Source organism: Arvicola amphibius, chromosome 13, assembly GCF_903992535.2.
Source record: "Arvicola amphibius chromosome 13, mArvAmp1.2, whole genome shotgun sequence".
NCBI classification, from domain to species: Eukaryota; Metazoa; Chordata; class Mammalia; order Rodentia; family Cricetidae; genus Arvicola; species Arvicola amphibius.
Genome location: NC_052059.1, coordinates 36,077,140 through 36,103,469, shown reverse-complemented (window position 1 = coordinate 36,103,469; position 26,330 = coordinate 36,077,140). Strand labels below are relative to the sequence as shown.

At 43.0% G+C, this 26,330-nt stretch overlaps 1 protein-coding gene across 3 annotated transcripts in view; it reads left to right on the top strand.

The window, feature by feature from the left end:
* Positions 1 to 26,330, top strand: part of Vwa8 (von Willebrand factor A domain containing 8) — a 319,412-nt gene that overhangs the window by 150,813 nt on the left and 142,269 nt on the right. For all 3 annotated transcript variants that reach the window (XM_038310723.2, XM_038310725.1, XM_038310726.1), the window contains exons 19-21: positions 1,272 to 1,378; positions 7,126 to 7,197; positions 20,602 to 20,678. In XM_038310723.2, the coding sequence (XP_038166651.1) occupies positions 1,272 to 1,378; positions 7,126 to 7,197; positions 20,602 to 20,678 (256 nt within the window). The remainder of the gene's footprint in view (positions 1 to 1,271; positions 1,379 to 7,125; positions 7,198 to 20,601; positions 20,679 to 26,330) is intronic.

The following is a 26,330-nucleotide window of genomic DNA, read 5'->3' as shown; positions in this document are numbered from 1 at the left end:
TTTCGAGGACCACCAGGGAGCATTTTCTAGGGCGACAGACTAGGGAGCCGGCTGTATGCCCTCCTCTTCCAGTCCCTCCGGTCAGCCGCTCTGCCACCTCCACCTCTCTTCTGCAGAGCCATGAGGAGAAGCTTGAAGTGGGGGAAGACTGTGCACTCTGAAAGTTTGCTGTTCTTAGAGCACAGGAAAAAATTCCGTTGTTAATGTACTTGTCTTCTGAAAGCACACGTGCAACCGCTCTCCAACAGGACCGCAGTGGCTGTACCTGTGATAGGTGTTTTAGTCACTGAACTAAGGATTTACTATTAAGGAAATTTTTTTAAGAATGTTTTTTAAGCCTGTTTTTAAGAATAAAATTATAAATTTGATACTGATAGATCCGAACAGATGAGCAGAGACCACTCAGACAGACTAACTCTGAGATTTGCGCAGAGTTGGTAGCATAAACAGAGAGGCTATGTCATCGGGGTGGTGGATTGCTTGGTCTGGGAAAGGTCAGCACCAGCAGTGTCTGTCTTGGCTTCCTGTAGGGGATCAGGGACCTGAATGAGAAGATTGTTCACTTGACTGCTTCCATTCATCTTGTGGGGCTCGCATTTAAGTCCCTCTCCTGGTCACGAGCCCAAGCTCACAGAACAGCCTCATAAGGGCAGGTCTCCCTCCAGGTGACGTGGTGGCCGTCAGTGTAGCGTGGTCTTAGTGAGAGCTGCACCTGTACTGCACTGCCATACTTGCCAGTTCTAGCTTTTTATCAGAATACAAGTTTATGTTCTCCTGAAATTATATTTGCCCTTAGTCACGATGGTGAAACAGGCTTTAAGCCTACAAGGCTAACAGCCTTGGCAGGCTTACTCTAGCAGAAGCACCCTGTGAGACTTCTGGGAAACCAGCATCCTGCTTTCTCCTAGTGTGTCCCCGTTGTAGTTGAAATGTTATCAGTAAACGTGGATTGTGTGAGCAGAATGATCATAAAGGCCTCCACCAAGGCCGTGTTCTGTGAACTGAGCCCCAGTGGATGCTGTTGGGCCTGCTGTCATGTGATCTCAGCAGGCAGCTGTGAGAGTTGGTTCACTGCCACCCTCTTGCTCTTTCCGTTCGTGGACTTGTATTGGGTCTGCAATATAAACTGGAGAGCAAGTGTTTTAGTTTATTCTTCAGCTGTTTAATTAAAATCCGGAAGCTGCCTGGCAGCAAGGTTGGCCAGACTAGACCTCTCTGGGTATTCGCAGGCATTGCTGTGACTAATCCTCTGCCCTGTACAAAATGTCCAGGTGAGATAGTGTCCGGCTCTCTGAGGATCGGCGCCGTCATCGCCCCAGTGTACAATGCCCAGGAGAAGATGAAAGTGCCCGACGTTCTCTTCTATGACAACGTTCAGGTGAGGGCATTGCTTTCTGGTCTCGGGCCAATCACGTCGTAGTAGCCAACGCTCGTCCAGATGACACTGATGTTTAATTGTGGTCATGATGTCCTAAATTCAGTTCAGGTAAGGCAAAATGAAGGACTGAACTGTTTTTAATGACCGTAATAATAAGGTTTAAATTTCTTTCCAATGGTTAAAGTTAGGAGTTATTTCTATGGATTTAAATATATGCATGTTGTTTGTACTCACGTTTCGTGACTGTGCTTGAGGCCAGTAAAATATCTTATTGAGTTAAAGCAGACCTACTGGCTGTCACTTCGGCTCCTAGTTCAGTCCTCCCTGCAGCTCACAGAAGGTGCGTCCTATGTCTAGCTATATATCAAGTTATATAGATAGAAGTAAAATACTCTTATCTATGATGTAAAAACAAAAACCTTGTTAAAAGGAACAGTAGTGGACTGGAGAGATGGCTCAGTGATTGAGAGCACTAGCTGTTTTTCCTGAGGACCGTGGTTCAATTCCCAGCACCCACATGGTAGCTCACAACTGTCTGTAGCTCCAGTTCCAGGAGATCTGACACCTTCACACAAATGCATATAAAATAAATTTAAATTTTAAAGGAACAATATTTCTAAGTGTTGTCTGTCCACAATTCGCATGCTGTCTGCATAGCAGAAATTTGTGAAAAAGAGAAAAAAAAACCTGTTAAATTCTTAATAAGAGATGGAAAAACTCCAAACCAGCTGAGGTTGAAAAGCCCTCACAGCAGGTAAGACGTAGGAAGTTTGGTAGGAAGGAAGACCATTGTGACCTTGAACGGTGTCTGTTGCCATGGCATTGGTAACACAGACATTGAAGACTGCAGATCTGCAGTGAATTGTCCACAGACGCCCTGAGGGGAGGGGCAGGTAATGAGTCACTCATCAGTAAGGATTTTAGTTACTGCAGTTCTGGGGATGCAACTTGATGCGGTCTGCTTCTGTAGTAGGCACTGCTGCTTCATTTATGCTGCGCGTCACCGTAGAAGCAAGAACCTTCATGCCACTTACAGGTGGAGGGCATAGCCAGTCCGTCTTCTCTGATGGCCTGTAGTCCCCTTACCACAGTGCAGTGAAAGGGTCTCTCAGATGTTTTTCCCCTGTTTTTTTCTTTTATCTGTTGTCTCCAGTGAAGTTTCTAGCACATTTTAAATAAGTGTCAAGAGATTTAAGGAAGATAAGATTTTGAGCATCCATTCTAAGGAGTTTATCTCATTAAACCTTTATTATGAAATATGACCCATGGAGCAGTAAGGAGAAACTGGAGAATAACAAGGTTAATAGTATTTTAATAAGTCCAAGGAACTTTAGACCAGAAAAATTAAATACCACAGGTTAGGCTTGTTCCTAAGGTTTTGAGGTCCAGAAATTAAGTTATACACAGAAACAGATGCATCTCCAGGACTCAATTGCTTTTCATCTAATGGAAACTACAGACTAAGAAGTACATATGGTTGTGTTGCTGTCTAGTGTGATGGAGGTACATGCGGGTTGCTATGGTAACAAAATGAGATGATGGATGCTGACTGGAAAGGTTTCGGAAGACTCAGTCCACAGATTCTTGGATTCCAGTTGCAGACTGTCGAGTGCTGAGGCTGGTGCCTGCGGAGGAGCCGTTGTCCCGGCTTCACCGATGGAATCGGGGACAGATTTCAAGCACGTGTGCACTTTCACTGACTCTGTCCTCTCTTGTGTCGTGCAAGAGTTAGAATCAGACGGAGATAGTGGGGCAATGGTGGTCACAGCTAAGGAGGGTGTGAATGAAATGGGCAGTGGACACAGAGGGCGGTGCAGCCCTTATAGGACCCCTGAGGTGGTAGAAATTAGGGATTTTGTTTCCTGCTGTCTCAGGGACCCAATCATCTGGTGGAAAGAGGGAGAACAGAAAATCTCTCCTCATTGTGCCCACAGCAAAAGGAGTGGGTAGAGTGTGTGAGGGGGCGAGTGAGGAGCTTGGGCCTGCGCAAGAGCATGAGGAGTGACCACTGCTTCCAGGGCATCAAGAGTCACCTGAAGAGCTTTGAAAACTGAGTGGCAAGTCTGTGAACAAAGAAACAGCCATGTCTGTCCTGCAGAGAACTCGTGTGCCCCAAGGGAGATGGAAGTTTCAGGAGCTAAAGTATAAAGTGGTCAGTCAGAATCTAGGTCAGAAATAATAAAGACCCGATATCTATCTCTCTCTCTCTCTCTCTCTCTCTCTCTCTCTCTCTCTCTCTCTCTCTCTCTCTCTCTCTCTCTCTCTCTCCCCCTCTCTCTCTCTCTCTCCCTCTCTCCCTCTCTCTCCCCCTCTCCCTCTCTCCCTCTCCCTCTCCCCCTTACCTCCTCTCTCCCTCTCCCCTCCCCCCCTCTCTCTCTCTCTCGTGTGTGTGTGTGTTTTAATGAGAGTCCCATAAAGAGAGGGGCAAGATGGACAGTGACCATGATGATGTCACAGTTTGATCGAGAGGAAGGAAAGGGTCCTTTTTAATGGGGGTGGGGAAGTTGCAGGAGGAAAGGAAAGCTGAAGATGAGGAAGTGGGGAAGCGAGGGGTCATGTTTTGGATAAGTGGAAGTTTAGGAAATTGGGGACTAGCAGTCATCACCAGGGAAGCCTGCAGACTGCCTGCTCTAAGATATTATCGCCTGCAGTTGAAAAATATCGAGTCTTGTTTGTTTTTTTCTTTTTTTACATTTTGTGAGTTCATGTATATACATGGGTGCACATGTGCCATGCACTGACCCACCCTGTCATATCCTGGGCATCCAAAAGAAAGCAGCCAGGAAGATGGTGAGAAAGAGCGAAAAACAGAACTGCGGAAAGATGGGTAGAAGGAAGAACCTGCCCGTGGTGCTGCAGAGACTGAAGTACTCACTGGTGTTGGCAGTGACCTTAGCCTTAGCGGATGGCTCGAGTCAGCAGGCAGACGCTGTGAAGGTCTGCAGCAGGATGTGCGAGAAGACTTAGAGGCAGACTGATGGCTCCCCAGTGTTCTCTGGCCACGGTGTGCTTCTGGGGGTCAGCGTGATGAGCCAACCTCTGAATTTTCACTCGGGTAAAAGGAGCCGCCATCTCCAGACCATCTTAGGAGCGAGGGCCTGTTCACTGTAGGACAGTCTTTACTTACACTGCTAATACTCTCCTGATTTATTTTAATGTTCCAGAAAGACAAAAAATGAATATACTCATTTTACTTAAAACCTTTTTAAATTTTAGTTCCCCAGTATATCTAATTTAAGAAAACTAAAAGTACCATCCATTGTACTTGTTGTTCTTGAAAGTGGTGAAAAAAATAACTTTCTTAGTTTTTATTTCATTATAGAATTTGAACAAGTTTTGAGTGTCAAAAAAATTTAAGAAAAGCAAACCAGGAAAATTCTAAGAAATATGTGTAGCATGTATACATTATAAAAGGATCTTTGTTTCAAAAATAGAGAATTTAAGTAATCTGAACACTTTGGGCTGTTGTTGATTTGGTCCAGAAATCAAGAAGAGAGACTCGGGGTTGAGACTCTGCTGGGACGCAGCTCTTGTCGCCCCATGAGCCTTTGTGACCTACTGACCTGTGTCCTATTTCTTGGTACACAAAAGAGCAATGCAGTCTCCTCTGTGGCTGCTGTGAGAAACTCTAATGTTACCCTTTGTCATACTGTCATAATTCGAATGAAAATTAATGGAAGTTTGAAAGTACCTTTTTAATTCTAAGACTCTGAATAGCTTTGTAAGTAAGTGGTTGATCTAAGTGTTGTGAACAAGTGGGTCTGTTTCTGGTGCCTTCTCTTGGGTGCTTTTCCTTCTTTTTGTTAATATATAGTTTACAAACTATATGTACTTGAGTATATTTTTAAATTTTATCTTATATATAAAAATGTAGCTGGGTGGTGGTGGCGCACGCCTTTAATCCCAGCACTTGGGAGGCAGAGGCAGGTGGATCTCTGTGAGTTCAAGACCAACCTGGTCTACAAGAGCTAGTTCCAGGACAAGCCCCAATGCTATAGAGAAGCCCTGTATCAAAAAACCAATATATATATATATATATATATATATATATATATATATGTGTGTGTGTGTGTGTGTGTGTGTGTGTGTATACATACACATATATGTTTATATGTGTATATATATATATATGTAAATATACACTTAAAAAAAAGTCCAAAATTGAGGTATTTGATTGCTTTTGGTAGCATGTGTTTACTTACATTAGTAAGCTGTAACATGAGGGTAGTCTTATTGGGGTTTCTGTCCCGCCCGATACCCCACAGCTGGCAAGCCCCAAAGAAAATCACACAGAGAGCTCCATAAGTTATAAAACTGATTGTCCCATTAGCTCAGGTGTCTTGTTAACTCTTGTAGCTTATATTAACCCAGTGTTCTTATCTACATTAGTCACGTGGCTCAGTACCTTTCCCAGCTGGGTAGATTACATCTTGCTTCTTCCGTGGTCTGGGCGGGACTGGCAAGGGAGCTTCCTTCTTCCAAGAATTCTCCTGTTCTCATCGCCCTGCCTCTACTTCCTGTCTGGTTGACCCGCCTATACTTCCTGCCTGGCCAATCATGTTTATTTAAAACATGATTGACAGAATACAGACAATTCTCCCGCACCAGTAAGCATCAATTTATATATTACATTAATTATAAGCCCATTATGCAGAACATAAATATATTTGAATTGAATTATAAAATTATTTGAAATATTGGTCAGTAGTTTGCTCTTGCTCAGATGGGCAATTTGAAGTTTTCAATATTGGTGACCTAATTGATTACTTACCTTACTTTTATCCACATCATTAAATATGTTTTTAATTACAGCCAGATTTGGTAGCATGTCATAACCCCATGTAAGCGACACATTAAGTCAAATCTCCAGTCAACAACCTTGAAGGAGCAAGAATAGACTAAAACTCTCTGACCTTAGTCAAAGGGGAACTGACCTGGCCACTTTGTATTTATGGCACCCAGATGTCTGGCTACTAACGAAGATATTTTGATGTAGGTGCGGATACTTGGTGTTTTGGGTATTAAGATTGTAATCACTTTCTTTGTTCCTTGTATCATAATAAAAAAATCGTTTGGGGGCTGGAGAGATGGCTCAGAGGTTAAGAGCATTGGCTGCTCTTCCAAAGGTCCTGAGTTCAATTCCCAGCAACCACATGGTGGCTCACAACCATCTGTAAGGGGGTCTGGTGCCCTCTTCTGGCCTGCAGGCATACACACAGACAGAATATTGTATACATAATAAATAAAAAAAATCGTTTGTTTTCTTTTCATGTGGATTGGGGTATTTAAGGCTCGTAAGAAATAAAAAAAAAATACGGGTGCTTTCAGTATTCACTGGATTGCCCTTTGGGTATTATCCTATGTCTCTGTATTTCTTTGTGTTCTGTCTATTCATCTTAAGATTTCTAATCCACACAGTCCTACCCTGGAGCATACAAACCCAAGGCTGGACCCCCAGATGTCACCCCAATGTGGGGCTATGACAGTAGCACACACCTTTAAGCCCAGAACTAGGTCGGCAGAGGCAGGTGTATTTCTGAGTTGTCCCAGCCTTGTCCACATAGAGTGTTGAGGACAGCCAGGGCTACATAGAGAGAACCTGTCTCAACGACAACAAGAAAAAGGTGTTTTAATTCAAGCCAGTTCCTTCTGTATTGTAATATATGTGCTACATTTTAAGATAACACCTCTATAACCACCTTTCTTATTTGTTTCTTATTTGACCTTGATTGTATCCTTTTTTTTAGCACATGGTAGTGATGGAAGACATGCTCAAGGACTTCCTCCTTGGAGAACACTTACTATTGGTCGGGAACCAGGTGAGTTATGGCTGGGAGCAAGCACAGATGAGTGAATGCTAGTACTTCAGCAGCAGCAAGTTTCTTCTTTGGGGAATAAACATTTAGAAATTCTTTTTCCTCTTAATAAAATGACATATTTAAATTCACAGCCTGAAACTCTTTACCATCCAAAGAGTAACCTGTACCATCTGAGTCCTAGCATTATCCCATTTAGCCCCGGGATGTCTGTGCCTTCCCAGTGCTACCCCAGTCCTGCCCACCATCACCTGCCAGCAGGAGTGCAGAAAAGATCTCAGACCATAGGAACACCTCCTGTACATGCTGAGATGCCTCTCAGCCAGGTTAGGTTGTTGGGTGTACAGGCGAAGTGTGTCTACATCTTTTTGCTGTAGTCAACTCCTCCTTGCTCTCAGATACAGCCCACATCTTTAGTGTGCCGTGCAGTTTGCACGTTGTCACCTCTACACACTGCTCCAGCCTAGGCTTTGGTATGTCTTTCTTAGCCTGTGCTGCCTTGAACCACCCTGACCAACCTTCAAGTTCTCATCTCTTCAGTGTTTGGTTCATGTCTGTCCTACCTGGCGCTTCCCTTTCCAGCTCCTGGGAGGGATGCTTTGCCTTGTCTGATTCCATTGCATCTCTTCTCTTCTAGCCCTCTTTCTCACTGTATTTCCCATGTAGTGACCATCCTCCCGATTTACATGTCTCTGGCTCATTTCTGTCCTGGGTTCCTAGCACATTACTGCTATGTAGTGGAGATGGTATCTGCATATGCTCGTATGAGGGAGGGACGGACACTCCGTCTTAGAACATTCTGATAGTTTTCCTCAGTTGAATTATCAGATCCAAAATGAGTAGCTCTTTAGTTTTTTACAAGTTGATCTTATGGGCAATCAGAAACTTAGCCTTATTTTTGTGTTTCTTGTTTTGTACTTACATAAAAATACAGATTCTTTTATGTATAACTTCTCAAACCTACAGTTAAAAATTTTAATTTTATTTATTCTTTTTTTGTACACACATCTCAGATCATGTTTGGAGATGAGAGGATAACTTTTTATACTTCCACCTCAATCCTGAGTCAGAGTCTCTCTTCAGACTCTAGGTCTGCTGCTCACAAACTTCTGGGTGATTGTCCACTCCATCTCATGAGATAAACACTGCTTCTGCATCAGACACTTTCACGAGGTTTCCAGGAATCAAACTCTGGTCATCAGACTTGCTTAAAAGCACTTTTAGCTGCAGATCCTGCCCACTGGCTCTCAATTTTAGAAACTCATATCCAAATGGGCCTGTAGTTGAAGGCGTAGATCTGGGATTGAGTGGTGGCAGGCTAGCAGCCACTCTCCCTTGTGAGTGGCCTCTGGCACACTGCTCAGCTGTCTGAGGTCTAACTGGCAGTGTAAACAGAATGCACTCAGCTGGGCTAATGTAAAGATGGCGTGTGATAAAGCACGGGGAGTATTCCACACAGCGCTGAGTGCCAGCTAAAAATAAAACCCATGCATCACATAGAAGTTTTAAAAGCATTTTTGTATTCTCTTGGTTCACTTTTTTCTAAACAAGTATTAAACATAAAATAGATAATTCATGCTTGTTTTTCAGCATTTGAAATGCCCTACCTACTTCTGTTCATTGATAGTCATTTTTCTCGTAAGTCTCTGTAGGTCAATGAAAAGTGGCTGACAGGTGGCATCGAGTCCTTGCTGGTCTTATCTCATTGAAAAATGATGATTCTGGACTTAATAAAGCCCAGAGTCCTTTTATTATTTCTTTTAGGATGAAAGTATGGTCTTATTAATATTTAATTTTTATTTTTTAGTACTTAATACATGGTCCTGCATCTACATCCCTCCCTCCCATCCCGAGGTCCCACCCAAGCTCACAAGCTCAGAAGGTTTGGGACTTTTGTTTTTGAGACAGAGGCTCACTCTGTGTCTCTGGCTGGGCTGGAACTTAATATGTAGACTAGGCTAGTCTTGAGCTCACTGAGATCTACCCACCTCTGCCTCCTGGATGCTGGAATTTATAAGTGTGTGCCACCTAGCCTGGCTCAAGCCCAGAGTTCTTAACAGACTTTAGTCACTTAAAGCCTGAACTACTCAGTGTGTCCTTTGAAAACTCCTGCTGTCAAAATAATGGCCTCAGGCAACTCAGCAACAGATCAGAATGGCAGAGAGCCGGGACTTGAAGGGTAGTTTCTCAGATACAAGAGTGCCAAAGGTGGGTCTCTAGTGGTCAAGGCATGACTGACAGACCAGCCCTTTTCATAACAGGAGGATTTTCAGTTCTTTGATTATAAACCTAGAAGTCTAGCATCAGCATATACTGGGTCCAGTGTTGCAGGGACCTTTGGGCTGTGCATTTCTGCTGCCTGTTCCTTTCAGTCATCTGAGGGAGCAGTCTACCTCCTTCAGACTGCCATTTATGTCTGATCCACTCTTTCCAGCATGGCATCTAATTTTCACCTCAATATCTGTGCTCAGATCCAAGTGAGAGTTGGTTTCCTGTGTGGGTATTTGTCCTGGTCTTTGCCAGCGTCTCTCCCACCCACACACCCTCTTATCTCAGTGCTTTTATCCTCGCAGTAGCAATGCACTGTCATGGAAATGAAGCAGGAGGCACAGAAGCCCAGACATATTGCCCAGGTTTTTAGCTGTCTGAGACACTGAGTAAATCACTACCCTGACTCCATTTTCTGAAGTGATGAAGTAGACCATTTTTAGATTTCTGTCAGTCTCCTGTTAGATTCAGGAATTTGTCTACCCTCTCTTGGTTATACCAGGATCCTCTCTACTGCTTTGTGTATAGTGTCTGTCGGGTATTTGAAAAGTATCTTAGAGGGCTCTGCATTTCCTACTTAATAGACAAAGTATAAATATCAATAGTTCATACAGTATTAAAAGTAATTTTAATTTAAAATTTAGACAGATCTTTTTTAGGACATCTTAAAACAATGGACCGAATTCTGCAAGCTTGCCCCTGCTGGGTCAGGCACAATCTAAGCGAGTACATGGCTCAATGCCCATTTGCTGAGATGGCTCAGATCTGAAACTAGAGTCCTGTGAGCAGAGCTTGGTGATCTTCATGTTCTGAGCGAACACTGGCTAGTGTTTAGCTGTGAAGAGTGGCACCCGTGCTTGTATTTACCAGTCAGAAGGTGGGAGTTGGGCCGATGTGGCTGGCTTAAAACCCCAACAGAATTGTATGAACACTTGAGCCAGCTAAGTTCATTTAAGCTTGTTTTCAAGGGTTGATATCTGTATAGAACAGGCATGGTCTGGCCAGCCTTTGTCTGCCTCCTCCTGAGGGTATGAAGAGCTGACATCTGTATAGAAGAGCCAAGGTCTGGTCAGCCTTTGTCCACCGCCTCCTGAAGGTGTGAGGAGCTGACATCTGTGTAGAACAGAAAAGAGTCTGGTGAGCTTTTGTTTGTTTCCTCTTGAGAGTTTGAGGAACTGACATCTGTGTAGAACAGGGAAGACTGGTGAGCTTTTGTCTGCCTCCTCTTGAGGGTGTGAGGAATACAAAGCACCTGGAGGGCCCTTAGCAACTGCAGACGGAGGCTGCCTGGCAGGTTCCCATTCTCTGTTCTTTTTCCTTTTTTCCCCAGGAAGGTGTGCTTTTGCAGTCATGGTAACTAGGCCTTTTTCAGTAGCTTTGAATGCCACCCTGCTCTGCTGATCAGTGGGTCTCATACCTTCCAGAATTTGGTATTCCTTCTCATCAGCACTGGTTTCTCCCTTGGAAAGCCGTGAGAAAAAGGTAGGCCCATGAGAGTGTAGGCAGCAGGCTGAGGACTCCTGACTTTGCTGCCTGGGGTAGTGTAGCCACTGTTTTCTCTGAAACAATCAAGGAAACCCACAGTTTCTTCATAGGTTTTATTTTGAAACTAAGCAGACTGTAGTGATGCTCAGTCTCCTTCCTTTCTCTTTCTAAAGCATTGGTGGCAACTCAGGAACCAGAGTGAAGTGAAGCTTTGGGGATTAACTAGGACAGAGATGTCGGCCGTGAGTTGGCGTAGGTGTGAACGTAATGGATGTTGTTTATCGGAGCTGGTGGTGGTCAGAAGATGGCTGCCGGCCTTCTCTTCGTGAACTCGCACTGGCTGGATCCATGAGAACCTTTAAGTGTGTTGTAGCTGGAGGTGTTTCAGAAGATTCTTGTGTTACCAGTAGCAGTTTTTAGGCAAGGGGGAATTCACGGAAGTGGGTGTTGATTTTGAGGTCTGTCACCTTTCGCCCTTATCGAACCCTTCCCCTTGTAGACACTCCCGTCTCTTCTAAACATCTGCAGCATCACTAACAACATTCCCCAAGATAAATGAAGGTAAAGCAGCTTCCATTGTACTTTGACAAATAAGTTTTTAAATTTCTATTTTCAATGTGGGATTTTTCTGCGAGAGCAGTCTTTCTAGGAAATGAGGCACAATTGCTGCCTTCGAACCAAATGGGACAGGTGTTCTGGACTTTTACATGTTTGATGACCACATAGCCTATGCTGCAGATGTAGGATCTCTGCAGAATGTCGCTATGCGCCCCCACCACCACCTTGTAATTACAGTACTGCAACTTCCCCTTTCTTGTAATTAGGAGCTTTTTCTGGTTTTATTTTTTATTATTATCATGATATTCCACTTAACACAAAAGAGAGTTGTCTGTTCATTTCTTAACTGATGATGCTCTTTGGGGTTTAAGGGGTCTCCCCAGCTCTAGGAATACAAAGAACAAGCTTCCTGATGTCTCCTGCTGTTTTTTAAACACTAGTTCACTAAATATATATATATATATATATATATAAATTATATATATACATATATATATAAATATATATATATATGGTCTATAAAATATATCTGTGTTTGTAGACCAATAGTCCACATGCTATACAAATATCCCTAGAAACTGGGTTAGAGATGAGTTTACAGGTATGTTGTATGCTATCTTTTTTTATTCTGAAGCCCCTAGGAATAACTATTTGGAAAGAACAATGATTGAGTTTTGAGAACAGTTAAATTTTATTAGACATTTGAAGGGAATGTATTTTTCTAATACCATCTAAAATGCCCGCCTACCCTTTCCTAAGAATTATTTTAAAATCTTGTCTGTTTTGCTTTAGAAATCAAAGTTTAATTAACTGCACAACCAGTGTCACTTGGTTTTGGTAGTAGGCAAAACTTCATAGCAAGTTATCAGCATTTGACCCATGCTTAATGAGGTACAATTAATTATTCACAGTGACTCCTACCTCCTGAACAATCTATTAAAATCACTTGTCAACCTTTTTTTTCATTTTAAGTCAACTTTTTTTGGCTATCATTTTATCAAATAATAGCTACCTGCTAAAGTTTTCAATCTTTTTTGTTTGTTCCGTCATTCATATTTTCCCCTTGTCAAGATTCGAGTGCATGACATGGATCTTGTCACACAGGACTTCTTACGTGGACTCTTCTCCACCTCGTGTTCTTCATGTTGTAACATGACTCACTCTTCGGTGCTCCGTTCAGCTCCACATCTGCAGTTAGACAGTCCTCGGGTTTATTTTTCTGCTAAATCTGAAGTGGTTTCTTTCCAGTCTCCAATGGACTCAACAGCGTTATTTCACAACTGATTTATTCAGTCAGGTTCCATCACAGTCTGACCAATGCACTTGAGGTGGGTGCCTTCCATGTCTGTTTGAGGCTCTGTTCAGGTCAGTTTTGTCACTGTGGCAAACTCCTGAGAGAAAGGACCTAACAGGAAGAAGAGGTCCTGTGGCTCCAGTTCAGAGTCTCAGCCTTGGCTGGCCGGCTCTGCTGCACTGGACCCGCCGCCAGCCTTAAACCTCATGTTGGGAAGACATGGTGGAGGGAAGACACTCTTCTCAAGTGAAGTCTGGAGCTATGTAAAGCTTCAGAGGCACCTCCCAGTGACCCGCCTCCTTCTCACTAGACCTGACCTCCAAGTCACCCCTTCCACTGTTAGTCCCTTATTATCCCATCCTCAGTAGTGCCCCCAGCTGGTGAGCAGCCTTCAGTACATAAACCTGGGGCCACATCTCATATCCACATCAGAACACAAAGGATGCTTTTTCCTATTATCCTTATTTGAGAGATACTAGCCCATTCCTAGTATAGATATTTTATATAGAATCATATCACTCTAGAGGGAATATTTTTATAAAGTAAACTTTACTCAACCCATTTATTTTCTTGAATAATTTATACAACAAAATTAAATTATATTCATTTGTTCTAAGCCAACCATAACATTTCATTAATTTTATAACATTTGATTTGATCTATTTTATGTTGGAAAAGTCAGGAAACATTTGCTTTGTGTCAGCCCAGCAGAATCGTGACCATTGTTAGTATTCTGTTTTCTGTATCTTCTTCCCTTTATTACGTTTACTGTGGATAGAAGTTGCACAGATGCTTGTTGACTTATCTAGTATTAAGATGCTGTACATATTTTATTGCCAAAATGAAAGAATGTGTGAGTCTTGCTAACTAGTGGAAGTGGGTCTGAGCAGGTTGCTTTTGTGTTCATCAGGAGCACCCCATGTCACTGTGCCAGCATAGTTGCCTAATATCTGTAGATACTGAACAATTTGTCCATGAATGTTCTTGTCTGCTTCCCAGCTGGTGGTGACAGTGGGAAACTTGGGTAGCTCAGTGTGCTGCACTTCCAGTAACTCCAGCAGCTGGGGGTTCCAGGGCTCGGAAGTATTTGGTCTCATAAATGCACTGGTGCCCACCGTTATATATTAGTATTTGGTACTTTGTGAGCGTTTCTCATTGGTGAAGCCACCTGATTTATAGCCAGGAAAAGGTTGCCGATCTGTCACATTCTCCCTGCCAGTCTAGTTTTTCCATCTTGCATTTTTAGCAAACCATTTTTTCATATTTATTTTGGATTTGTGTTTTCTTCTTGAGGACATGTTGATCTTCCTGTCCCCTCTGTGGCTTGTTTGGGGTACTAATGGCTGGCCACGTTTCCGAACTGTCTGTGCTGTTTATAGTAGCAATGTCTTTGTTTCCTAGCTGATTGCAGGGATATAGATCTTACTCCTGCATGAAAAGGGCTGTAGCCTCTGGAGGAAGTTTGTGATCACTTGTGTGGGAGCCATATGCTTGAAGTCTTTGTCTTCTTATCTTGGCTCTGCTGCAAGATCCCGTCTTCGTGAATATTTAGGGTTACTTACTGTTCATTTTCAGTGGGCTTATTTTTCTGGTGATATAAATAGCTTGTTTTCATTGAGAGAACATGGAAAAGCACTTGACACTGATCATATAGCAGCGGTCTCCTTTGTTGTAAGATTAAAGAATAGTATTGAGAGACTAATTAGCCTAGGACTTCGTATTCAGATGAGTAAACCTAGCCCCAGACGATGGCAAGACACCTCATCTCAGAATAGTTGAGCAAAGATTATAGGCCAGGTGTCCAGACTCCTAGGGTAATGTACTTTAAAGACGTGTTAAGCAAAGAATTTGAAGATTCACCATATAGTAAAAATTTCTCAATTTAGAAAGCCAACTAGAATTTCTTCTGGTTATTACCATTCTTCTTCTTTGTTATTGTTTCCTATAGGCAGTATTTAATGAAATTAGTTACTTTTCTAAAAAGGAGCTCAGGGTGGTATTGAAAGACCGTTTCTAAATATACAAACTGAAACAATACTGTTCAGACTATTCAAGAACTGAGGGAAACTGGAAACAAGGACAAAGTAAGACTTTTGTGTAGAGCAAGAGTTGTGCTCTGTGGATGGCCAGCCAGTCCTGGAACTACTTCAGCGCTCTGCCTCAGAGGAGAGGGCTGGCATGCCCCTCGCTGGTTACCTGCCATGGTCTCAGCTCTCAGGCCCAAGGTTCCCAGCTACTTGGTGGAGGGAATCAAAAGCCTCAGATCGGCCAGCTTTTGCCTCCATGTCACCGTGACACAAAGTCTCCACGAATCAGTCACAGAAGCTGCCTCTTGCTGTCTGTCTTGTGTGACAAAATACAGAGTGCACCTGAGACGGTGCACCAAAACGGACTTGGCTTCACGGTCCCGTGCGCTCAGGGTGTTCAATGCCTGGAACTCCCTCCAAAAGCAGCACATTGCTACCTCCATGTCCACGGCTGGTGTGAGCATGTGAGCCATTTTGCACTGAAGGGGCATTTGTGTGTGAGAGGACTCTGTAAATGTTAATCCTGCCACTTTCTTTGTATATAGAATTTCATCATGAAGAACAGAAGGCCCCTAGAAGAGGTGTCTGTCCCCATGAGAGCACAGTGGACGTGGACTTCCTCTTTTCTCTGCAGGGCCTCCTTCCTTCAGCTTTGTGGTTATTGCCTGAAGGCTCCACGGGAGCCAGGAACAATAGGCGTCTAACCAGAGGGCTGCCCACTTGCTGAGGCTCCTGACTTACTGGAGTGCTCTGGGTGGCGGTTGGAAAGATAGAGGACTGACTGAGAGAAAACAGCTGAGTGGTCAGGCTAAGGAGTGAAAGGGTGGCTGGAAGATGGCCGCCAGAAGAATGGGCCCAACAAACACTCTGATGTGTGAGCTGTTCTGGAGACGGGAGGCTGACAGGAGTGTGTGCCATTGAGGCTGAACAAGAGCTTCAGGGTTTGCCTCTGCTGTGGGGTTCATCACGCCTGTCATTCAGTCTCAGGGCTCAAAGCATTTCTGGACAAATTTCCCTCTGCCTGATTTCCATTTTCCTTGGCCTTTTCCCTCTCTTCTTTTTCTCCTTTTCCTTCTGTGATAGAGCACAGATAAAGTGTCCAGGAGGACAGCTCTAGATCCCTTTCTTTGCTAATGGATTGAATTGTCCATGGACATGGTTTCTGTGGCCCCAGGATCTCTGAGTTCTTAAAGTTGTGGTCCCAAGCTCTTCTCTTTGAGTAACTGAAGGTGTATGCGCTTCCTGCCTTTAGTTTGCGTCACAGACTCTGTGACTCCTGCTCTTCTGAGGGTCCCTCCACGTTGTCACAAAGAACTCAACAGGGCAATGATGGGGGAAAAAAAGCAAGTTTCCTGAGACTCCCAATTCCTTCTCCTATTTAAAAGGTTTCACTCACTAAGTATATCCCTCCACCTATGTAAGAGTTTATTTCTTGTCAATTTTATTAAAAGAGACAAGTTGCATTTATAGACTGGTAGCAGTAAGGACAGATAAATATGCTCAGGGATAACAAGAAAATATTAGCAGGTCATTTTTGAACAGTTACACATTGAGTGGTGTCTAATTTTCTACGTCTCCTAGTGAGAAAGGGGAGTGTATGCAATTGTTATAACAGAAAAATTAAACATTATTTATGTACTTATTCAATTAAAGTAATCTTGAGGATTTTCTGCTTAGGCACAAACTGTGATTAAAAGGAACAAATGGCTGTCATGGTTTTGTTTTGCTCAGGATATTTACAGAAATTCCTTCCTAGAGTATTCTTTTGGCATTTCCTCGAAGGAACTGAGAGCATCTTAAAGTGAAGTAGGAAGTGACCCTGAGATCCCTGCTTTAGGAGAGGAGCTAAACAAACGGTGGGCTGTTCTGTGGCGAGGGTGGGAAGGCGAGTGGAACCCTTTCCAGAGGCAGCCAGGGAGAATGTGCTGCTCCAGAGCCGAGACAGGGAACTGAAGAGGAAGAAACAGATGTGGGAAACAGGCCCTTCAAAAATAAACATGTCCAAAATTAAACGGCCTTTGTAAACTTCCCTCCCTTACCCAGCGAGCCCAAGTCTCCTCCCCCATTTCTTTCTCAGTGAATGGCCTGGCCTTACCACTCTCTGCCCAGGACAAAGATTGATTTCTTCATTCCCTAACCTCCATCACATTGTGATGCTAGCACCCTTTCCTAGCTGGCTCTTCATCTCTTGAGTTCTCTCTGTCCTTGGCTTAGCCCATCATCTCCCAACTGTTTGCCTTTGTGTCACTCCCCAGCCTCAGTGGCTGCTCTTGGAAACAATGCAAACCCTTGGCTGCCAAGGCTCTGCCACAGTTAGAGCCCACGTCCTTTTCTTACAGCTTCTTCCTCACTCCTGCTCTGACTTCTTGCGGACCTCATTGGATTACTATACCCACAAGTCTCCCCTCACACTGCTCTCTCCACTAGGATACCCCTGCATCCCACTTCCCTGCACCTCCTAATTCCATGGTATTTTAAATCTCACACGTGCAGGAACTTCCCAAGCCTTTGGTTAAATCTTAAAGCATCTTGGATGCCTCTGATGGCCACATTCCCAAGGGATCTAACAGCGTTCCCTTGTGTTCTGTACTGTCTAGGAAATGACCTGGGAAAGCTGAGCTTTGAGCGAGTTTATAAGTGCAGAGCAGGCAAACGTAGAGGAATGAAAATCAAGTAGCAGAGAGAAGCAGCAGACACAAAAACATTATCAAACCAGATGCTCACAAGTCCAGCACAGACAACTAGAGCAGTCCAGTTAATAGGGCAAACAGTGACATCAGATTCTCGGGCTTCTCCAAAGACTGCCTAGAGAAGCCTCACTGAGGTAGCTAGAGAAGCCTTCATTGAGAAGGTCTCTCCTTTGGCGAGCTTTCTTGGAATGAATTATTAGCATATAAAAAATGGCATCAAACCTGGGCACGTACAGTCACCCAGCAGAAACTAACAAAGAAGCACTGACTCAGTCATGCTGGGCTTCTGGATTGAAGTCCAGGCACAGCAGAGCAGTGTCTCCATCAATGAGCTCAGCTTCCCCTTTTCCACATAGGCTTTTCGTACCACGGGATGCACAACAGCAGTCCACTGCGGAAAGGTCCGCCTGTCTCCTCTAAGGACTGATGCTGTGGCTCTGAGGCTGTTAGAGTGAGGCGGCCAGCTGCCCCACGGCAGGAATCATGAAGGAATCAAAAAGGGCCTCTTGCTCAGTCTACTTTCAAATGTATTTGTTTTGGTGTTTTTGAATTTTGAGACAAAGTTTCCTCCAGTAGCACTGGCTGATTGTGCTGAAACTAGTTCTGTACACAAGGGTTGCCTTGAACTTAAAATATCTGCCCACCTCTGCTCCCCAGTTCTGGACTAAATGCATTCACCACTGTGCCCCATCCCACAATCCACTTTTAAGCTTACACAATGCATTATAATTTACCAATATTACGTGTATTACATCCTATTTGTTCTTCCTAGTAAACATGCTGAAGCATGGGCAGGGCCTATTTCATTGATACAACCATACCGAGTTCGTCCAGGACAGCACCGTGAGCCTATGTACTCATGGAGTTGACAGTCAGATGAGAAGGAAGAAGGAAAGGGAGGGAAGAAAGAAATACATGTTTTATACATTGAGACTGCAAAGGTTCTGGTGGCATTTGAACAAGTTTAAGGGAAATGAAAGGACTTGTCTAAAATTCTGTATTGAGTGGTGGATCCATAGCTGTGCCGTCATGCTGGGCATAAAAAGAAAGGTGTGTGGGTGTGAGCGGGACTCTGCTGTGTGCTGCCCGAGCATCCCGTTCAGTTGGCAGGATCAGGGGTCTCCAGTGCCCTCAGCAAACAGGTGTGAACAGCGCAGGTAAGATGGCTCAGAATCTGTGGGATGAGATGGAAGGCAGAGTTTTAGGGATGTGGGATTAAAGGACACAGCAAGGAGCTGCTCTGGAGCAACTGAGCATCTTACCCTGCATCTGCAGCATCTACACTGCAGGGGCCTCCTGGCTCTGCAGTGGTGGCTGAAGTGGGAGGAGCTAGCTTTTCCTGACTCACCACGTTCAGGAGGTCTTTGCTGTCTCTGGTGTGACAGTGTGTCCCTGAGCTTTGCTTTTCTCTGTGATTACCTAATTTAGAAGAGCTGAAAAACTTAACGCAGACATGTTAATCATCTGATTCTATCTATTTTTAAATCGTATGTTTATCCCAGCATGCCATTTAAAGTTTCCATGACTGATGTAACAGACATACAAATATGCAGTCGTGATATTCCTTTGTGCTTCTGTGCAAAGCTTAAATCGGGAGGGGGTAAAATCGCTGGACACCAAGCAGATTCCTAAAAGACAAAGTGATCTGTTATCCTGGCGTCAGTGAATTTGTCAGTCTGGTGGTTCAGTTTTGGTAACCTTGAGTCTTCAGCAGGTAACTTGGTTCATTCATAAGGCATGCACAGCTTTCATCAGCCCAGAACTCCCCGCCGGCCCATGATCAGTATTCCCATAAGCCTGGTCACTGTTTATGTTTTCCTAGGACGTTCACCTTTTCGATTTCCAAACTTGCTGTATTTATTCTTTTATTTGACAAATGCTAATTTGAGTGCCTTATGTATATGGGCACTGTGCTGAGCTCTGCAAATTCAGGTGTTAGGAAAGCAGACAGGGGCTTACCTCCCATGGCACTTGAGGCATATCCATTCAGTTTGAATTTCCCTTCTTGATGCCTGTAGAATGCTTTTCCTCATAAGACATTTGCCTGTGTAGTAAAAGTCCAGTGCTAATACCGCCTTTACTTTGGCTTTGCTGTTTCTACTAGACAGCACACATTTCCTGATCTACCTAATTTGGGGAGCTTGATAGATGCCTTCTAGAAATGAATAAGGAGGTGATTTGAGGCCCAGATTGCCTAAATAAATTTCATACTGAGAATTATAACCCACCACACAGGAACTAAAAACACAAGCACCAGGATCAGACGCCCAGAACCGAGACCTGGCTCCAGTCATTGACTGCGATTATTGGCACATTGCTTAACTTTTCTGAGTCTTAGTTTATGGATTTGTGAAGTTAAGACAATCTTATTTCCTGACTGATGGCGCTACACATGTGTGGTTAAAAAATGAAACGGCACATGAAAACATTTAACAGAAACCCTGAGAAGGTATAAGAAATTAATGCTGTTTTTTTCCCACGATATTGAACTCAGCGTATTAACTGTTGCTCTTCACAACCTAGCGTTAGGTTTTCACTCTTTTATTTGTATTGAGTCACGCAGTGAATTCTTTCAAAAAGGTAAATGACATAGCAGCATGGTCTGCCTTCTACAAAAGGTCAGTGCCTCCAGCATGAGAAGGGGAAAGGAAATGAGGGCGTGTCTAAGAAGAGCACATATAGTTGGATTATAATTAAATGCCCAGTGTTAGAGTTCCAGAGTTGTAATGTACTTTTCAAAAGTGTAAATCAAGTAAAAGTACAGTATTCTATTTATCTTTCTATAACTGAAAACCTATCGCTGAGAAGCTAAAGAAAATCCATTTTATATGATGCCATTTTGTAACCTGAAATCACCAGTGTTCTATGATAATGTCAGCCTTAACTCTGAAACTGTAAACAAAGGTCAGGAGGTGGGCACTGGCGTCTGTACTTCCCCATGCTTAGGAGTCAGATCCTCCAGTGGCCTTGTGTCAGGAGATGTGCTGTTCATGGTTCCTGATGTGGTTGTTACTAACAACAAGCTAACATAGTAGAACTCCAAACCAAAGCTGCTTTGTGCTTAAAGCTGTTTTTGTAATTGCAGGGTGTAGGAAAAAACAAGATCATGGACCGGTTCCTTCACCTGCTCAACAGACCCCGAGAATACATCCAGCTGCACAGGTAGGAGAATCAGGCACAAGCCCTTGATTAATCATCTCTCTCCTACTGTGAATTAAATATACTTCCTTAAAAGCCTGCTTTATAAGCTAGCTTCCTTCCCATTTCTCCTGCTCGTAGCTCCACTCGCCTTAAAAGGTGGTAAAAGACAAAGGGGGTTGGGGTAAGAGTACTGGCTGTTCTTGCAGAAGACCCAGGTTCTGTTCCCAGCACCCATGTGGTGGCTCACAATCACTTGTAGCTCCAATCTAGAAGGTTTGTCCCCTTGTTCTGGCCTCTGCACATATGTGGTATACATACTCAGGAGCACACATACACACAAATAAATCTTTTTTTAGAAGGTAATAAAACCATGCCAAATTTGTTTTTAAAGTGACTAATACCTTATAAGTATGAAAGAATAGATATTTTGTGGATAGAGGAATGAAGCTGATGTCATCAACATCAAGGCATTTGAGTTAGAAGGGAGCTAGGTGGAGGCCAAGCCTCTGCTGCTCTTCAGAAGCTGAGTTAATGTGCAGGGAGGAACAACACGTTCTGGCCCCATGTGAGATAGGTACACAGACTATGGGAGGGGGCTTCGTACTTCTTGGCTAAGATATTGTGTGAATAATTTTGTTTGGTGTGGTTGGAGTATTGGTTCAGAGATAACTTTTAAGCAAATGAAATTTCTCAGCATGATAATTTTAAGCTTTAGCTGTGGACTGGTTTTCATTTTAGAAATAAAATGCAGGCAGCAGATCTACTAGAAGCTAAGTACTGCAGGGGACAAGAAATATACCAAGTATTGAGCAGCTTAAAATTAGAGTAGATTATTGTTGTTCTGATCCCAGTAACAAAGGCTGTGTCAGGGAAAGAACACTGGACTGCATTGAAAGAGTGAATTTCTAGTTTGAGTTCTTTTTGCTAAATAATTATGAGTTCCTGAGAGAAATTTTTAGAAGAAAAAGAACAATTAACAGGTTAAAGGACAGAGAGAAAAGGACTGAAACAAAGTTGAGAGATGATAAAAAGCAAAGCAAAAATTCCCTGTTGGATTTATCTTCTGGCTAGCCCTAGTACAGGAAGAGAGGTAGACCTGGTGAGACTCACAAGCCCCGGGAACAGAGCAGTTCTTAAAAGTCTGTTGCTGTGGAATAATCCCTTTGTACACTGTGAAGACTTGTTGCTGTGATTGCTGTAATAAAGAGCTGACTGGCCTATAACTAACTGGGCAGGGTAAAGTCGGGTGGGAAAGCCAAACTGAGAATGGTGGGAAGAAGAGGGTGGAGTCTGGAGTTGCCAGCCAGATGCAGAGGGAGCAGGGGATGAAGTGCCATGCTAAGAAAGGTATTCTCATGTGGCAGAGTGTAAATAAGGAATATGGGTTAACTTAAAATGCAAAAGTTTTGAGCAGCTCATTAAGGAGAAATACTCTGTAAATATAAAGGAGAAGTACAGACATTTTTAGAGCAGCACGTTTTTTATCAACAAAGCTACATAATGAAAGATTTTAACGTTTAGTATTTTCTATGGATAGGGATACAAAAATAGATCTTAATACAAAAATTTGTAGCTAGTAGTCACAAACAAAATCCAACAACAGGACCAGGAGGGTAGCTTAGGAGAGTGTTCACCTCGTGAGAGCCAGGACCTGAGCTCAGTCCCTAGTATCCATGAGAACGCCGGGGATGGTGGTTTGTGCCTGCCATCCAGTACTTGGAGGTAGAGGCAGGTCAGTGGGACTTCCTGGCCAACCATCCTAGTTTGCAAGGCAAGCTTCAAGCCAGCGAGAGCCGCTGTCTTAATAAATAAATGAGTAGGTAAATAAATAGAAATTTAAAATTATGAATATGTATCAGCACACACTAACACATACACACATATATACACACATACACACTGATATGTAAAAGAATAATATGGGTTGGGGAGATGGCTCAGTAATTATAGCATTTTGCCACACAAGCAGCAGTGTTGGGATCCCTAGCCCCACATAAATGCCATGATATGATATGATATGATATGATAGCCTACCTGTAATTCCAGCCCTTGATAGGCAGAGACAAGAGGCCCAGAGCAAGCTGATGTTGGTAAATTTTCAGCTCAGTTGAGAGACCCTACCTCAGTGAGTAAGGTGGAGAGTAACCAAGGGAGACTACCAGCATCAGCCTTGGGCCTCAGCAAGCACATGCACAGATACAGTAGTGAACATGAACACACACACAATTATACACAAAAAGAATGATGTATAGTAACCACATGGATGTAATCCCAGGAGTTTAAGGTAAATAATGGCCCCACTTTTATTCCTGATTTTGTTTTTGTTGGTTGGTTGGTTGGTTTTTGAGACAAGTTTTCTCTGTCCTGGGATCAGCTATGTGGATCAGGCTGGCCTCGCACTCAGAGAGATCCGCCTGCCTCTGCCTCCCAGTACATGGATTAAAGACGTGCACCACCGTGCACAGTTTATAGTCTACTCGAAGAAACTACTTTTATTACTTCCTCTTTCATTTCAGTAGTTGCTGATTTTGTCTTTATTATTTTGTTCTTGTTTTTCTTTTGGACTTAATCCACTAGTTTAACTTCTAAATGCCTAAATCACTGTTTTTCAGCCCTCAAATTGTAACATGTGCATTTAAGTCCCTGAGTGCACTCAGGTCTCAGGTCCTTCACCTCTAAGCAAAGGGCATGGTCACAGTATTTGCAATGTCTCTGCTGGCCGGTATTTCAAAATAATAAAAATTTCAAAGCTAAAGTTCATAGTTTATTGCACCCATTGCTATATAATTGATGGATAATAGTATTGCAAACAAAATAGGCATTCATTTTATCAGGGCCTAGGCATTTCTGTTCAACAACATTAAATATTGAACTTTTTGTGTAGAGGTCTCACTAATAAGACTGCACTTTCCACTAATTTCATCATAGGGGTTTTTCCTTTACATACAGCATCAGGGCCACATTTCACATCAAGTTTAACATACACAGTTGTTTTGAGAGAAACATAAATTTAAAGGACCTAAAAGTAGCCATCTGAAAGAATGTTTTGAACTTCTCTGATGCGTAGATGATCACTTTAGATCTCTGCTGTGTTTATTGTGGCATCTTCTAATGGATTTCTGATGAAGCCACCTAATCGGTTCATTGTTTGGTTTATGGATGTCATGTGATTGAGATTAGTTACAAGAGCTGTTCAGAACAATTGGATAAGTAAAGACGTGACACCTGCAGGGTGTTGTTGAGCATGGTCTTAGGAGCTTGTGCTCTGATGATGACAGTGCATAAGCGAACACGCTAGCACTTCATTATTTAGTTGGACTCAAGATGTCTGAAGAGAGTGACTTAAGAGAGTTAAGAGATTGATAGGTGCAGTTACTTTAATGGTAAAATTTCAACTGCAAGAGTCTAGGGATATTTATACAGGGATTTGTGAAATATATTATTCATTTTTATGATCTTATGTTAATTTGACATGAAAGAGGACATTGAATATTTAACTAATATAGTTCTTGAGTAAAAATACATGTCCTTATTAAAATCAGATTAGTTGACTTTAGGTAGGGTGAGCTACCAGACTGTATTTCATTTGCTACCCTTCAGATATTAAGATGAAGGCTGGGCCCACATTTGTATGATTTCTACTGTTGCTCTTTGGCTGCTTTTCTCATAGTGGTGTAGTGGAAATAGAGATCTGTGTCTCTAAGCGGAACTCTAACTTTGTATTGCAGTGAAACTGTCCCCACGGTGACAGTAATTCCCTAGCTTATTCCAGATTGAATGACTGTGTGTGAATGTGAATCCTCTTTCTGTAGTCATTCAGAGTTTGGTCCACGGGTGACTTCTAGGTTAGCTTCGCCTGTCATGCTGTCTTATCCTGAGCACAGCCTTTGCTCTTTGAACTTTTGTCCTTAACAGACCATTTGTACTACTGGATAGAAAGACTATGAGTTTGAGACAGCAAATCCTGTCCTCACAAATTTTTGTGTGATTTTAAACTCCTTGAGTCCTGCTTTCTCTGCATATCATAGTAATTTCTCCCGGAGTGTCTAAGAAGATTAAAAATAAGAATGCATACAGCAGGCTTACCATGGCGTCAGGCACTTGAAGATGCCTTAATGCTGAGCATCAAGCTAAACCAATAGATGTTCTGCTATTGGTTTACATCATACAGGTGGAATGTTCCTAGTCCACAAATCTAAGATTAGAAATGCTCCGAAATCCAGAATGTTTTGAAATCTGACATGACATGACACAGCAAAGTGTTCTGGAGAAGGTGCCGCTCACGCTGCGTCTTCAGGAATAATGGGCCCAGCCAGGAATAGGTGAAATCCTCCGTGTGATATAGTGAAGTTAAAAACCAGATCATTTTTACTATAATCTATGGGCTGATCAAAGTCAGGTTGGACTTAAGTAACAGGGAACACTGGGGATTGATTTCAGGAAGCCATATAAAATTACTGGTCCTAACCAGCCCTGTTGGTGAAGAGAATATGAAAAGACACTTTACTGAAATGGGTTTAAATGGCTGGTTTTAGGATTCTTGATGACTATGCGGAAGGAGATGGGAAAAGAAGTTGAGGGAGACTCCTTGACACGTGACCTGCAGTCATAGAGCCACACTTCCTAGGGCTCCATGTACATACAGAGATGCACAGAGCAGGTGCAGTGCTCCTCATTTGAAGTGACTTTGTGCTCATTGCACCTGGATCTCCAAGCTCACTCTTGTCCATGATCAGCTTTCACTAACTAAAGGCACCCATAGCTGTTTGAGAATTAAGATCCCTTGCAACTCTGACATCTCTAGACAAGGTACCTGTTATATAGATGCTGTAACCAGTAAAATATTGTGGTTCATTATCTTTAAACCATTTGCCTTTCCTTGGTTATGTTTTTAAATTTTCCTCTTGTGAAACCAAATGAAGTATAGTTTGTAACAAGTAAGTACAAAACTCTACTGTTGACCCCTTCAGAGTCAAATGTCCTGGAGTGAGTGCCACTTACAGAGCACAGCGTTATCAACACAGGGCTGTCCTCGGGCTGAGGAGAACAGAATGGGACAGCACACATTGACATTCATGGAGCCCCAGGGGGAAGATAGAAAGAAGTATGGGTAGAAAATAGAAAAGGGCCACACTTCATTGAGGTCTCGTGGGACAAATAGGACTGAGCCGTCACATCTGTCATTCTTAGCTGTGGTCCAGAAATGGGGCAGGCCACATGGCAGCTGCTGCTGAGGACGTCTGGGAGTTCCTGTGTCTCAGCTCCCCATTATACATGTGAACTCCCTATTTTAGAAACAGTAGCAGTTGAATGGTAGTTCTTCTCCTCAGTGTCTGCCAGTGCCCCCATTTGACAACACGGGTTTGATAGTGCCTCAAATTGCTATGTGCAGACCTTTGGGTTTGTAATTGTTTTTGACTTGTCTCTGATTGATTTCCAATTCCTATATTATGTCTTTCATGAGAATATATGTAGCATAAGGAGATGGTTAGTATTATCAACATCACAAATTCTAGAGTCACCTAAGAGAAGGGCACACCTGTGGAGGATTGTCTGTGTTAAATTTACCCTCCTGGTCTGTAAGGGATATTGTCCTGTGTTCATTGATGTGGGAAGGCCTATCATGATTGTGGACGGATCCATTCCCTAGAAGAGGATCCGGCTGCATAAAAT